The sequence below is a fragment of the Manacus vitellinus genome, unplaced genomic scaffold (assembly GCF_001715985.3).
Source record: "Manacus vitellinus isolate BGI_N305 unplaced genomic scaffold, ASM171598v3 scaffold_55_pilon, whole genome shotgun sequence".
Taxonomy (NCBI): domain Eukaryota; kingdom Metazoa; phylum Chordata; class Aves; order Passeriformes; family Pipridae; genus Manacus; species Manacus vitellinus.
Genome location: NW_021940651.1, coordinates 3,001,784 through 3,017,568, shown reverse-complemented (window position 1 = coordinate 3,017,568; position 15,785 = coordinate 3,001,784). Strand labels below are relative to the sequence as shown.

At 35.6% G+C, this 15,785-nt stretch overlaps 1 protein-coding gene across 4 annotated transcripts in view; it reads left to right on the top strand.

Moving 5' to 3' along the window:
• Positions 1-15,785, top strand: part of ATP9B (ATPase phospholipid transporting 9B (putative)) — a 157,079-nt gene that overhangs the window by 61,172 nt on the left and 80,122 nt on the right. For all 4 annotated transcript variants that reach the window (XM_018081662.3, XM_018081664.3, XM_018081663.3 and 1 more), the window contains exons 8-9: positions 3,704-3,798; positions 11,325-11,405. In XM_018081662.3, the coding sequence (XP_017937151.3) occupies positions 3,704-3,798; positions 11,325-11,405 (176 nt within the window). The remainder of the gene's footprint in view (positions 1-3,703; positions 3,799-11,324; positions 11,406-15,785) is intronic.

The following is a 15,785-nucleotide window of genomic DNA, read 5'->3' as shown; positions in this document are numbered from 1 at the left end:
TTGAGCACCGTACCTTTGTTTGATAAATCTAGGCCAGGCATGTCATGGCCCTAAATTAGTGCTTTTATAGATGAGCTTTTGTACCTCTGTGTCAAAACACCATAAAAGCTACTGAAATGAACATTATTTTTCTTAAGTATTCTATTAACACAAAAAATAACTTTAAAAAAAGATTTTTAATCCATAGTATCTCAAATAAACATAAGTAAAAAGTCTGTAAATAATTAGCAATATATCCTTATAATTTGAAGTTACATAGTTACTTCAGGTTCTTCAAATTATTTTCATCCTTTGTATTCAAGTGCTGTTTTGCCACAGAAGAGCAGTCTTAGGGTAAATTGTGGACAGGACTCAAATAATTGAGCTTTTGCTAAATCACCAAAACAGAATTTAGTCTCAGGACTTTGCTAAGCATTCAGGTTTCACAATTTCATCTGAAATGGTTTTAAAAATCAGTTTAGTTGCACTTGGGCAGCACTGTGCATGGACTTGCTCTACATTGATTTATACCTGTCTTCAACTGATTAGGCTAAATGAATATTACATACATAGTTTGCTCGTGAAGTTTACACCACTTTTGATAAATGATTAAGCTATTTAAGCCCAATATAATTTCCTTAAATCAACCCTTAAATTCTACTTTGCATAGTTCCAAAATTTTCACTAGAATGACAGAAGTCAGTCAGACATTCACAATGTTCAACTTTGTGCACTAATTTTGAATGACTGTGTATTGTTATGGGAAAGGAGCATCTGAGTGTCCTCACTATATAAAATAAAAGGATACTTATATGTATGCATTCTCCTTTGTATGTGGCCTTTTTAAAATTTCTTATATTCAGTCTAGAATTTCTTTTCTCCTTTTCCTTTTTGTTTCTTTTTAATTTTTTTTTTTGTAAACAACTATGCTTAGGTTGGTAACTAGTTAACTTAATGACATTTCCTTAAAGCAGCACAGAACATAAAAAGAATTTCATTATTTGTGCACTGTAAAATAATTGTCAGGTTCAAGAGTTATCACTGAATTCAGTGGGAACAGCAATTCCTGACATGTATATAGATGGGGTTTTTTACCTGGCAAGTCATATTCAAGTTAGAAATACAAGAAATTTTTAACACTGATCTAAACCATTCTGCTGGAGTATGTAACACAATTTTTTACTACTTTTTTGTGTGGTTTTTTGTTTTTAATTTTGTCACTGGGGGAGGAGGGTACAATGCTTCCAAGAATTTTAAAAGTGAAGCAATTAAAATAGTTATTTTTTCAAAATACTTTGATTTTTTTTAGAAGTTTTATGTACTGTTAACTGAAATACCTCTCAAAGGTTAAGTACTTGTGACTTCCACACGATACACAGTGGGGAATATTTAGTTTTACACAAGTCTAAGGGTTTGGTAGGGGTGAAGAGTTAATTTTTTTTTCTAATTACATGTTTAATCTTCCATGTTTATAGCTAACTTAATCCAGGTTTAAAATCAGTACCTTATAGAATAATTAAAGTTAGTCAAATCTGCTGCAGTATTTGAGGTAGAGAAGACGACTGTATTGTTTCAGTTTTGCTTTTGTGATCACTATTGAAAGCTGACTTCGCAGAAAGCAGTCCCTTTTTCTGGATAAAAGGGAAACAGGCTATGAGATAAGTTATTGATGAAATTAACTGCTGAAGTGGAGAGGAAATGCAGCTGGCCAATAGATGTCATACTGTGAAGCTCTATTAAATGAATATATGGGCAGTCAACCATTCACAGGAGCCACACTGGTCTTGAACTGCATTGATCTATAGTATAATTCTAAATTAAATTGATGGAAGAGAGCAACCATTGACAGGAAGGGTAAAGAGAACCATGAAATGCCTTGTACAGGAAAAGTATGATGGAGAGTAGGCTTATCTATGCCATTGCCAGAAAGTGTGGTGAATCCATGGTATTTCTAGTGGTTCCTAGGTACTTCATGCTTCATTATAATGCAGAGTATGTCACTGGACTCTCCAAAAAATGCTTTATAGTATTTCATTTTTAGAAGAAAATCCGTAAAGAATCCTGTCACGAATTTAAAACCAGTCTTTCAAGAACTTCAGACACATCTTTGCAGCTTGCACCTCTGAGCTTTTGGTGAAATTTAGCTGTGATAATGTGTTCTGAGATCTGTCTACATTAACATTAAAGATTTGTTTACTTATTACACACTTAAATATAACTGTTACATGAAAGCTTGTAGGCTTCTTTGTAGTCTGTTGTGCAAAAATGCTACCTTCCAGTCAGATAAAATTTCTGGTGGCTGCTCTCTCAACCATGTCCTTTCAGACCACTAGCTCATCGAACTGCCTAATTTGGAGACCTTGATGAATAAAACATTGGGTTCTGTTAGATTTTACTTACACCAGGGCCCACATGTCCTGTAAAAGAATCTCTCTTAATTTGTGTTCGCTGGTAGGTACCGTTTCTTAAAGTATTGCCTTGGCACGTTCTAGCAGACTCTCTTCTTGTCTGTAATAAGACTCAAACCTGGATGAACTCCTTTGCAGTGTTTTCGTCCATTTAGTTGCTGCCACATCACTTCTAAGGGTGAAACTACTTCATTAGATTTTATTGAATCGGTTGAAATATAGAAGGAATTATAGGTATATATGCATGTGTGTCTATACGCATTTGTTAAAATCTACAAATAACTGGAAAAATCTATTCTTTTCACACCCATAGCACCCAGTAACAATAGTGTATACAGTTGTTAAGCTATAGTGTAATGGGAATTGTAATTACTACTTCAGAAATATTTAAGGCTTCTCTAATGTAGCAATTGTGAAGAGTACTGCTAAAGTTTTACCACCTTTTTTAAAAGGCTTCAAGCTTGATGGAATTGTAATTAATTGTGAATATTTTAATAGATTTGCCATGTTCCTGTGCAGTCTTTTTTGAATCTTACAGTAGTGACCTATGTAATACTCTAGATTTGATGATATCCATCACACTAATTATTGGTGTGGGGGGGAGGCTTTGCACTGGTCTCAGTTTTCTGTTTCTTGAATACTGGTCTTCTGTCTGTACAGAACACTGATTCTCTGCAGCGTGTATCAGTCTGTACCTTGATCTTCCCTCATATCTTTCATACTTTGCATGTGTTGACAGATTTCCTTAGTCTTGAATCCCTGATAGATAATTTAAAATTACTTCTTTTAAGTATAATACAATGGGACACAAGTTGTTTTGAATGATATCCATGTTAAGGATTTATTTAAAAAAATAGTTTTTTCAGAGAAGCTGGGAGACTATTAGCAGTGGAAGTTTGTGATGTCATACCAGCAAGGAGAAAAAAATCACAGGCTTCAGTTCATTATTCTGTTGTGACAGAATTCCATAAAGAAATTAAACTAACCCTTTTTCAACTTCAACTGAAGTTGTATCTCTTGCTGATAACATTTGGAAACCTGTTTAGAAACTATAAAGAAACCTGTAAAGTAGGATTTCCCTCAGTTCATAAACAGGCATATTGTTACTTTCATCAGAAAAATGGTGCAGTTTTTTGTCATCTGGAGCATTCCTGGAAGAAAACACACAGACACTCCAAAATATTAATCCTCTTATATGTAGCACATTTATTTAAAAATGTTTGTAAATTGTGTTACTTTCACTGTTCTTAATGGTTTAACCCAAACTGAATTTTTGAAATCAAAATAATAATTTGATGTCTTTTTATAACTTCAAGGTTCATGTTTCATTCGAACTGACCAGCTGGATGGAGAAACAGACTGGAAACTGAAGGTTGCTGTCAGTTGCACACAAAGATTGCCAGCTTTGGGGGTAAGGATTTTATTTGTTTACTTTTAAGATACCTTCTATGTGTGTGTCTGTATCCGTTATCTAAGAGATTATTACAGTTACTGTAAGTATTGGAAAATACCTGTTACTACAGCCTTAATTTGTGCAATAAATAAGACACAGATATTCCACTGGATGCTGAACGAGAAGTTGATTATGCAAATATACTTGGGTTTGCATTGAAAAGAAACTGAGTCAGAATTGGATTTTTATCTTTCAACTTAGTGGGTCTCGTTTTGGTCTCCACTGAGATCCTCACTCCACAGAAGCATATCACAGTTACAGTGTTTTCAAGCAAGTTAGACTGCCAGTGCAAGTCATTCTTGCCTCAGGAACCATTGCTTTAATCAGTAAGTTGTGAGCTTGGGAAACAGCAGTCTGCTCCTGGAAGGTAAAGTGCTTTTTGTTGACGAGATGCTTTGTGCAAGTTCTTGCAGAGACGGCTTTCTAAGAGTTGCTTGAATGTGTGTATTTTTTGAATGCATGTATATGTTGTGTCATGGATAAATCTAAAATTAGGAAAAAGGACATGAGTGCGTATGTGTGTATATATACACATTCAAAATAGACACGTACCTACAAAAGCACAAGTAAAATTGTATAAATGTCTCTTAACAAGAAGCTGCATTGTGTCCCTTATACTGGGGAAGCTTGCTGTTTTACAGGAGATTTGGCTTGGTGTTGAGACTTCCTCTGAAAACATACTCAAGTCACAAGCTTGTGGAAATTTATCTTTACAGGATTTCTGGTGTTTTGACACTAAATATTTTAGGTGTTTTATTAAAGGCAAATGTACCTTGAAAGGGCTGTTTGTATGTCATCTCAATAGAAGTGTTAGATTATGTGCCAGATCTTAGCAGGACTTCTGCATTTACACTTCCAGAATTAGAGTTGCTGCCACACTCAAATTTAGCACAAGGGAGAGGGTTTTTTTCTGTGTTCATATTCTCTGGCTATTGACTTCACATGTAGTATTTTAGAGTGGAAAATAAATCAGAAGTTGTTGAAGTTGAGGAGTCTGCATTTGAATGGTAGGACATGCAGCATCATCTTCTGCAGAAGTGAAAGTTTGCTATAGGTAGTGGTTGTTTTGGGCACGTTAGGGGAGAGAAATGCAAGATATCACCATCTTGGAAACAGTATACAGGGTTTAACTGTACAATATAGTAATCATTTCTTCCTTAGTTGTTTCCACTTAAGGCTACTAACCTACCTCTAACTGATCTGTGCTTCTTGCAAGATCTTTGTACTCTCCCTCTTGAGCTGTAGGTGCAGTCTGAGTCGAGTCATCAGATGTGGTTAATCAGGAGCTGCTTATACTTAACATACCTTCTCTGGCTACCAGCAGCGAATGGAATCCACCAAGCAGTTGATGTGCCTCTGCCCTTTCTCACACCACTCAGTTGCTGGTGTTTAACCACACTAGAATAGGCTTTGTCTGCATTAAGCTGGCATTTCATCTTGAAGTAACTGACACCAGATGTAATATGTCCTGCCAACTAAACTAAACTACCTCTAAATTTTGATGCTGCATGGTTTGGTCAAACCACTGACAGTGGTTCTTTATTGAGATCATTTTAAGTGGCTGCTTCTCAGCAAGTCTTAGACTCAGAAATTAGTATGAAGGTCTAAGCAAGCTGTGAATATTAAACTAAGGAAAAATAACATTATGGAATTATTTTCTCAGAAGCCTAGTTTTTGTGCTTTATAATAGAGTCATAAGCTATATTTTTATGTGGGCCCTTCATGTAGTTATATATTCTTTTAAAAATTGAAATGCAGTGTCCAGAATTATTTCTTTAAAGTTACAGTAAAAATAATGGTTTCGGAAAAAAGAGCAAAAATAGGCTGCATGATTTAAACATGCAGGGATAGTGCTTGAAACTTTACAACCAACTTATCTAGAAAAGGGATACTTAAAATACATAGTTGAAGTTTTCTCAGCAAACAATATTCAAACTGCCACACACAGTGGAAAAAAAAAGGCAAGCAACTTGGTTAGAAGTAAGGATCAGTTGAGAAATCCATTTCTTCTTTGTTGCTGAAAACTGCAGTTAATAAAAGTGGAAAATCAGACAAGTTACCTCGAAGATATTAAGTGGAAAATGTCAGTTGCTTTGTAAAACATCTCTGTGCTTTGTTTCTGACTTGGGAAAAAAGCAAATTTACAGCGATTACCTCGCTTATCTGTACAGTGTGTAATAGGGGCATAGGCTTTTTGATAGGCTTAAGGTTATTTCTGCAGAAACTCAGGGTTGGAAGCAGTCTGGGCTGAGAGCTTTGTGTTGCTGTCTGGGATCAGCGTTGGGTTCCTTTCCTGTACAAAATGTCCGGCAGGTCAGGCAGTGACCTTTCCTGCTGCTAAAGGAAGCTGCCGGGACGGGATGACCCTGTCCCACCGTGTGCACCATGTGCAGCACGAATGCCTGGTGTGTGCCTGGTGTTTGCCACCAGCACAGCCGGTGTGGTGTGGGTGAGGCACTCGGGGGCAGACCAGCTGTGTCCCACTCTGGGTGTGTTACATCCAGCCCTGCAGGCCGCAGCACGCAAGTCAACTCTCAGTTCAGGATGGCAACAGCGGCCCAGTCCCCAGGGTTAACTTGCAATGGGTTACGGTGAGCCAGCAGCTGGCTGCTTCTCCTAGGGAGAACCCGTGCTGACCAGTGGAGCGGGGCGCAGTCCCTGGGGCTCTGCCCTTGCTGCACCTGGACTGCCATCCTGGCATGTTGCTGGATGGATCACACCATTCCAGCCAGCCTTCTGCCTGCAGTAACAACTGGGGCCCAACAAGTTGGGCTTTTCCCAACTTCCACGGACTTATTGCACATAAGACCTGTTACGGTATCTTCTCCGTGACGTGACGTGTTTTCAAAGCTGAGACTTGCAGTTCGTATTTACATATGGAAATATATTTTTAGTAATTCAAAAATATAACATAGGCAAGTTGACCATAAAATAGACTATAAACAATTTGATTGCATGTTTGACAGAATATACTCTCTGTAATTGTCCCTCGTTTGGATTTCTTTAGTTATCAGATGTAAAAACATGGACTCATTAAGATTGGAGAAGACCTCTAAGATCATCAAGTCTAACCCTTAACCCAACATTGCCATGTTCACCACTAAACCACAAGTGCCACATCCACATGCCTTCTGAACACTTCCAGGGATGGTGATTCCACCACTTCCCTAGGCAGCCTTTTTCGATGCCTGATCACCCTTGTGGAGAAATTTTTCTTAATATTCAATGTAAATCTCCCCTTGTGCAACTTGGGGCCGTTTTTTCTGCTCCTGTCACTTGTTGCCTGGGAGAAGAGACTGAACCCCACCTTGCTACAACCTCTTTTCAGGCAAGAGGGTGAATATCTTTTGCTGGCACAAGCTGTCAGCCGTGTCAACAGAGCACTGTGTAACCCTACCCACTGTGACACCCAGAATAAACAAAACTGCAGACCTTCAGAGCTTTTCTTAAAGAACAGATGACACCACCAAGACAATCGGTACAGATTTTGTTGTCTTTCTAAAGCACTTAATGTGATCAGAGAATTAAAATTTCAGCAAGTCATTTAATGATGGCTGTGCAACAAATATTGTAACACTTAGATTAGGTTTCTTGCAATTTCATAGTTATAGGTGGGACAGTTCTGGTGATGGACGAGTTCTGAGGCATTCTTCTGTAGCTTGTGTGATCAGCTATATTTATTAACAGCAATGAGGTCACTGTAATTTTCAATAAATGGTGACTTGCTGATTTATATCAGAAGATCCATACAGCAGTAAACAATACCATTTACATTTAATTAGTTTTATTGAACCAAAGGCAATTTTATTTGTAATGAACTACATGTTATGATTAAGAATGTATTTTAATGATCTTTAAGTAAGGTGAACAAATGTTGCCCTTGACCTAATAGGGGAGATTTTTCTATGTTATTGATAAGTTTATGGTGATTTCTTAAATGGTGAAATGCAAAAGAAAACATTTTCATTATTGTACCATGATCAAGTAATTTTCTGACTTTCAGTACAGAAGGATGAAATGTATTCTTCTGCATTACTGTTTCAAGTGAGATAATTAAATGCATAGAAATTTTTAAGAAAAATCTCAGTACTGTTGTATAAGAATAATTGTTATTACTTAAGATTCAAATCTTTCATATAGTTTCTTTAATCTAGAACTGTTACAATTCCCACCCAAATGTGGTTTGTATCCCTGAGTAAGAAAATAACTGAGGTCATTTGCCCTTACTGTATTCTAAAAACAACGTAATTTTAGATGTAGAATACTGTTTCAATTTAAGGTATCAGAAGAACTATTTACCTTCTGAGAACCAGCAATTCAATGCTTAAAGTATGAAAATAATTCTTTACTGAATCTGAGTTTCACAAAGATCAAGTCCCTTATTAGTTAAATTGTTAATAAACAGAAATTTTAAAAGTAATAAAAGTGATTTTAATAAAAATAATTTTAAAACAATATAATCAAATCCTTTATTTAAGATTATTTTCCTTCTCTCTGCTTTTATATAAGGGAAAGCAATGATATAACGTAACCAGATAAATTCTTCTCACCTAGTGAGCAGAAATTATATTTACATGTACTGTTGTGTACAAATCTCGGTGTCTCCTTGTTAAATTCACCCTTATGACTTCTCTCAAGAAATTGAGATAATGCACAGCTTCTACTACTGGAAAAGCAGCATTTGGCGAAGGAACATCTTTGTATTATTATTATAGCAAGCTTTACTGTTTGTTGGCTGTAGTTCAAATTGGTAATTTGTCTTCTGTAACTGTATCATTCTTTGGACTTTTCTTCCTTTGTATTATAAAACTTCAACTCCTATGTTTTATTCATCTAAGAACAATGTCCATCCAGAGGACAGACACAGCACTGGCCTACAGAAAAAAAAAGCCTTTAACTCTTTTCTTTACCCTAATAATGAAAAGAATTATATCAGAAATCTAATAAGCACGTCATATGCTTTTATGTCTTTCTGCTACTTGTGAATGAAACACCAATGAACTACCACCCTACATTTCTCTCAGAGCATAGGTTTTTCTTATGTTTTTAGTTTTACGAAAAAAGCATGCACCTTTGGAATACTCTGCGAGTTCTAGTTTGTGGCATTCCAGAGTAATGCCAATAATGTGTAAGGAATGTGCAGATTTCAGTTTTTCAGCAAGATAAGTAAGTTTATTTCAGAGTTGAAATTCAAAAAAGAAAGAAAGGAAAACATGAAAGGTTAGGTGTTAAATCAGAAATACAAAATGGGAACTAAAACATAAAAAGACACCAAAGAAATATGGTAGATAGAAATTTTTACATTTGAAATATAACAAAGGAGAACATTGCAGTAGAAGAAAATTGAAATATTAGAATCCAGGAAAATATATTACTGTACAAATGCCAATAAACTTTAAAAGGTGGATATTTCTGCTTTCTTTTATTCTGATGTTGTTTTCCACTAAGATTTTCTTTGAAAAGAGAGAAGTTGACGCATTTCACTAGCAGTTTTTATTCTATATATGAGTATGTGTGTGGTATTAGTTTTCTTCTGTGCTATCCACTACTGAGAGACTTTATTTTTCTTTGTGTAATAAAGCACATAATAGCCTGGATTAGCTAGATTGTAGGTGATAACAGATTGGAAAGAAGTGAATGATGAAGATATAGGACACCACATGTGTATTAGTTTCATATGAATTATTTCTCGTGAACCCGTTGAAAGTGGGTTGGAAGAACAAGGATTCAATGAATGAACTTCATGTGAAAGACTACAATAAATAGCCAGTGGCTTAAGATAAAGAGAATTTATGCGATTTAATGTTCAGATTTGATTCATATTTTAAAAAGCATATGAAATACAAAGTATGTGTGTGTTTTGCAGGCTATGAAATGAGAGATGTCTTGCCTGCAAAATATAAAAATAAATACAAATTCAGTATTTATAGAGCTACACATTTTTAAACTACAGTGAAACGCATTTGATAAACGTACATTAGATTTCAAGAAAACATTCATTTTGATAAGGAAAAGCAGAAAAATAATGATACTCATCAGTCTACCCATTTCATTGGAGAAACTAAAGGATATAAACATGTCAGGCTTTAAGACATTAATATAGGTGGACAATTGCACCCTTAGTTAATCTTTGTAATGTTCAACTTGTGAAATATTGAAACAAAGTTATTTTTTCTTACATTTGAAATTATGGACAAAAAGTAATGGCATACTTTTAAAAGCAGTACATTTGAGCCAATGTGTGGTTATATGTCCATGAAAGGGGCCATAAAATTAATTCTGCTTTTGAAGACAGCACTTTCTACCTGGCATGAACAGGGTATTGTAGCCATGTAATTTTCTGCCCAGAGGTGGTGTCTGATTAGCCTTTAGCAAGATTCATCTGGTAATGAAGTATGGAGATAACCCAAATAGATGCTACATACAGTGAAAAGGTAGACACACTTGCATTTTATCAGATGTTAGTATTCTTAGGTTGTCTGGGACTTGGTATCAAGCACGTGCTCCACTCCAGAGTAGGATTTGGATTGTTGTGGATCCAGGCATGACTGGTCAACTCCTGTTGACATCTGTTAGCTGCTGTTGGTCCTGACCATCTAAAAAGCACCAAAAATTTTGCTTTTATGATGAAAAGAAAGTCCTTTGTATCAGGGTTTTAGTCTGTGGTATTCTTTCTGTAGGAAGTGGATGTTTTAGAACAATTACCCAACAAAATAATTGTTTCCAAATTTTAAGATGAACCTCCCTGGGCCTCTAGGGACAGCTCTTAAGATATAACAATGATCAGATTTTTTTTTTCCTTCTTTTGTTTATACCAAACTGCCATCTATTTATAGAACCTGCTACTGTAGTATCTGAAGAATTTCCTATTTTTCTTAGTGCCACCACCTATACTAGACCAAATTTTACCAGAGTAGTTTTGGTATCTCTGACTTTAAACACTTGAGTAATCCTGTTGATGTAGCCAGTCTTTCCAGAAGCTGATGGGGTTTTCTCTTGGGTTTTTCACAGAGGTGCTTGAACATTTAAGAGAATTTTAATCAATGTCATTTTTTCTTCTTGTATTCAGATGGCTTTGTCCTTTCTGGAAAAATATTTTGTTTCCAGTTTCATTTAAAAAAAATGAAAAAAAACCCCACTTTATTTTTAAAAGAACAAATGTATGGAATATATTTTGAGATTACACTATTATTAATTAAAACAAGGTTGTTAAGAGAAAATGAATTGTATAAAATGGCTAGCTCATGTTATAAATGTAAAAAAGTTTAGTGTTTGAACTATGAACACATTTAGGGTATCATCTTGGATCTGGTTCCTCTATAACAAGATGTCCTGAAAAAACCAGCATGTTTCTTAGTTGGGTAAAAATTGCATGAACTTTGTTTGGGATGGGGTAATGGGGGTCTGGAATTTTTGCCAGTTCTTCAAAATGTGTGATTAAATTTAAGTTTAAATAATAGTAAGTACATTAATCTGTTTTACAGGATCTCTTTTCGATCAATGCTTATGTTTATGCTCAGAAGCCACAGCTGGATATCCACAGTTTTGAGGGTACCTTCACACGGGTAGGTAGTGTATGTAAATACAGTTCTACTTCTCTCTTTCATTTCTCAATGTAAGTGAAACCTACCCTTAGTGTCAACATTTTATCAGATCTTTCCTTGACTTTACTGCAGTCTTTTTGTCCATGTTCCTGCCATGTCTATACTTCATATAAAAGATATTCTTTTAAACGTGTATTGCAGAAAGCTAATACAAAAAGAGTATCTGAAAAAAGCAGAATCTGAGAGTTGAATATTTGTTAGTTGACATCACCATAATCTTTTTACGTGAAAGCTTTTGAAGGCAGTATAGTTTATTTCCAGGCATCTGATGTATTGTTCACATATGTCAAAAACTGACAAGTTGAGCAGTATCAGTAGCCTGATACAATGCAATTGCTAGTTTGTGTGCAATGACAGTGTGTCTTGCTTAGCAGCATTTCTGTTCAAGGGAAAGGTAGTACTTCCAAAGTTTGGTTTTCTCAAAAAGTAAAATAAAACTAAAAGCTACTTATGGGGGCTTTTTTGAATCTCTTCTCCAGAAATAACTGTATTCAAAACTGAATATGAAAATAACAATGCAATAATATCTGTGACTTTCTTTTATTTTCAAAAGGTGGCCTGCTAAAGCTGACCCTTTAAAGCAGGGTGTCCTAATAGGTAGTAATTCTTTTTTTTTAAATCGATTTACAGTTTTGTAGCATTATGTTAGTAGCTATAGTGATAGTGCTGTTTATCTTAGCCCAACTCAGTGGTGTTAGACTCCTTTCTCTTGGTAGTTTGTTTCTAAAATAATTCGAGAGAATTAACTGCTATGGAGGTAAAGAGAAGGGTTTTTTACCCATGACTCAGATTGGTAATAGATTTTGTTCCGTAATTGGACTTCCAGTTCACAATTCTAAATACACTGATGAATGAGATATTGCAGTTGCTGGCTCTCAAAGACCAATTTGTACCAGTTACATAGTTCATGCTGCCTACAAAGTAAATGTCATTTGTCCACACCTTCTAAAGCAGTAAGCAACAGTGTTTAGTTAAGCCTTGTATTGACCAATTGTCCAAATGAAACTTCTATTAACAGCTGTAAATTCATGTTATTCCTGTCCCAGTGACTAAGTGTGTACTTTCCTAAATATAAATTGAACTGTTCAGAGCCTTTTAACAACTCTGGTACATGTAATCGAGACATTGGGAAATCATCACTAAACAGTTGCTCCCTGTTGTGAGTTCTGTTTGTACATGTAATAAGAGCTGTATGATTCAAACATTCTGATATATGTGAATAACGGGGATGAATTTTATGCTTTCAGGTTTGCATATATATATTTTTGGAAGCTTCCATAGGAAGGACAGTTTAAACTGAACTTGTGTGTGCAATGATCTGAGGGCATTTGGTTCACAGTGAATCATAATAGATATTTTTAGAAGGGGGTTTTTTTTGTAGTGGTGTACATTCTGCAAAATGTTGTTTTAGGACACTGGTTTACTGATTTATCTTTCTACTTTTGCTGTGAGTCCTTGCTTCTTACAATAAATCAGTTCTTGCATCTAATTTCTATTTTATGTTAAAGTAAAAAAATTAGTGTGCTTAGTGATGCTAATGCATACATTTTTTCTACTTAAGCATTGATGTTCAAAGAATTCTTGCAAGGCTAGGTTGACAGGGTAATAGCACATTGATTTTTCTTTTTCTTTTTTTTCTCCCATTATGAAGACAGAGTACTAACAATGTAAAAGACAAACTTAGATAATTTCAAAAAGTGCGTGACCATAAAACAAACCAGAAAAGTAGATGCACAGCGCTGGAGTTTTTATGAGGGAGCAAATTCTCTTAAGTACTTCTCCATGAGAAATACAGCCACAAAAAACCTGATAGCTGACAGTAGATATGTTTTGCAGTACACCTGTGTAACTGTGTCAGGAGTTGTAAAAGCTCTGCTGTACTCTATTGATGTCTGCCAGCTTCATATGAAGTTTTTTGTTGTTCTCCATGGATTTTAATGTGTTACATGCAGTCAGTGCATGAAAGTGAGTATGTGTCCTTGCATGAACATGCAGGAAGGATCATGTCTGGCCTTTAAATAATGGCATAAATTAATTTCTCTCTTCCTCTCACCTGTTCTGGACAACCTATCAGGAAACAATAATGAGCTAAAGTAGTGTTTTTTGAAAATTTGTCAGATTGTTTTGTTTGCTCTGAGGGCATCATCCATGTCTTGACTGAGCTTATCTTTAAATAGTGATGCACAGGACAGGGATGTACACAGATGTAAGTACTAGAGTTTCTCTTCTGTCTGATGTAGGCTTGATACATTAGGAAGGTATTTTATCAATGCTGAAAAAGCATGAGAAAAGCACGTCTGTTGAAAGGCAGTAAAAGGTAGCCCTACTTCTTAACCCAGCTTTTACCAGTTGGAGCCTGAAGAGTAGAGTACTTACATCAGTGTGTACTGGCATGGCGAGTATTATTTAGCCTTTGCTTACTGCTTCTGTGTAGAAACATGGAAATTCTGTCTTCTGCTTTTAACCTTGGCTGATTTTAGTTTAAATTTGGGTTCTTCTTTCACCATTCCCTTAAGAATATTTTCCTTTTATTTCTCCTATACTGCAACTCTGAGATGTCACCTCAGTCTCTTCATTTACTTTGGGAATGTCTTATTTCTTTATAGTCTAATAGGAATCTCGGAGAATGAATTTCATTGAGTTTAGTTCAACTACTTTAATAATCTTTTTTTTTCCTATGATACAGAACTATACAATATATAATATATATAATTTTTTCCAACATAGAGGAAAAACCTGATGCAGGTAGCTGTATTCATTTATGAGTAGAATCTCTGACCTGAGGCTAATTATGTGCATTTTCCTGGATAAGTCTCGTATTTTAGCAGCAAGAATGTTGAGTCATTTTTTTGCTTCATATTTGCTGTTAAAGAATTGCCTGTTTTGAAGCAATCAGTAGTTGTGCTCACTTCAATCTGGCTTAATTTTATGTTGCCACTGAAGGGAATGATATTGTCTTTTACAAATCCTTTTTATTTGCCTTCCTCGCTGGCTGTAACAGCTATACAGGCAACCTGACTAGGGAGCTAACATGGTTAGAACCAAATCTGACCCTGTTTAAAACACATATGCCAGTAAAAGGAACATAACCAGAAGAATTAACTGTGGGATTGGTGTGGGGAAGGAATCTCTTTCAATGGTGCAAGTAAACTAATGTGTATTCCACTTTCCTACAAAAGTTGGTGGGTGTTGTTGTGCTCGATCCTGTTAGGCAGGAACAGAGCTAGAAGAGGTCAAATAGAAGTTCAGTGGTTCACTCAAGGATTAGGTATTTAGACTTAAAGGCCTCTGTCATTATTTGCAAAAATTTGTAATAAGTTGTAGCTTTGTCACCTTTTAAATGACTTCTTGAAATTTGTCATGGTCTTTGGTCAGTTATATTAAGAATTCAGGACTAGGAGTAGCATATATTCAATTTTTACTTTACTGTTCATCTTTCCTTTTTCTTTACACATGCAAGAGCTACAGACTAATTTCCAAATAAGAACTGTAGACAGTTTAAACCTCTATGATCAATATTGCACATGGATTAAAAAAACAAGACTATATAGAAGCTTAAATACAATACTGAACTGCACTATTCTGGTAATGAATTTAATTCAGAATTCAAAGATCAATAAACGTAGAGCTGCCAAATGAAATTCAACCCAGCAGACCTTAAGTGGAAACTTTGTCAGCTGATGATAGGTAGAATTGTAAAAGTCAAGCAAGTTGAAAAAATTTGAACTATGCAGAACAGTTTGTGGATGATATGAAGTAATCAAGGTTAGCATGTGTGTTGCTGACTGAGAAAAATCTGTGGATCTCATGGCAAGTCATGTGAAATTAAGACTCCTGTTTGGTGCCAGGCTCACCATTTGGGTTGAAAGTGGCAACCTTTCACTCTTGTCACTAGTGGCTAATCCGCATTGGCTGATATGAAAGAATTTTGGGAAAGTTGTCCTGTTAGATTCAGCAATTCTTGAAAAGCCCATGACAGGAATGAAAAAATTTAATAACTGTTTTCAACTCACATATGACCAGTTTGTTTCCAATTTCTAACCTTGTAGAAACAGATGCTGAAACCTCATGTGAAAACTTACCACTGGATGTAGTTGTGTTTCAACATTATAGGTATAGAACAGTGGTATAGATGGCACTCTCTGCACTGACTGCCATGCCCCAAGCTGCCACAGTTGGTATTTTGACTATATAAGTGATGTCTTCCTCTGGAAAAACTTGGGGTTTTGGATGATTTCTTTTTAGACTTATGTCTGTACACTGCTTAATGAGACTTTCAGAAGGTCAAAATAATCCCAGAATTCAAATAATTCAGGAACAACTGAAAATCAAACCAGGAAC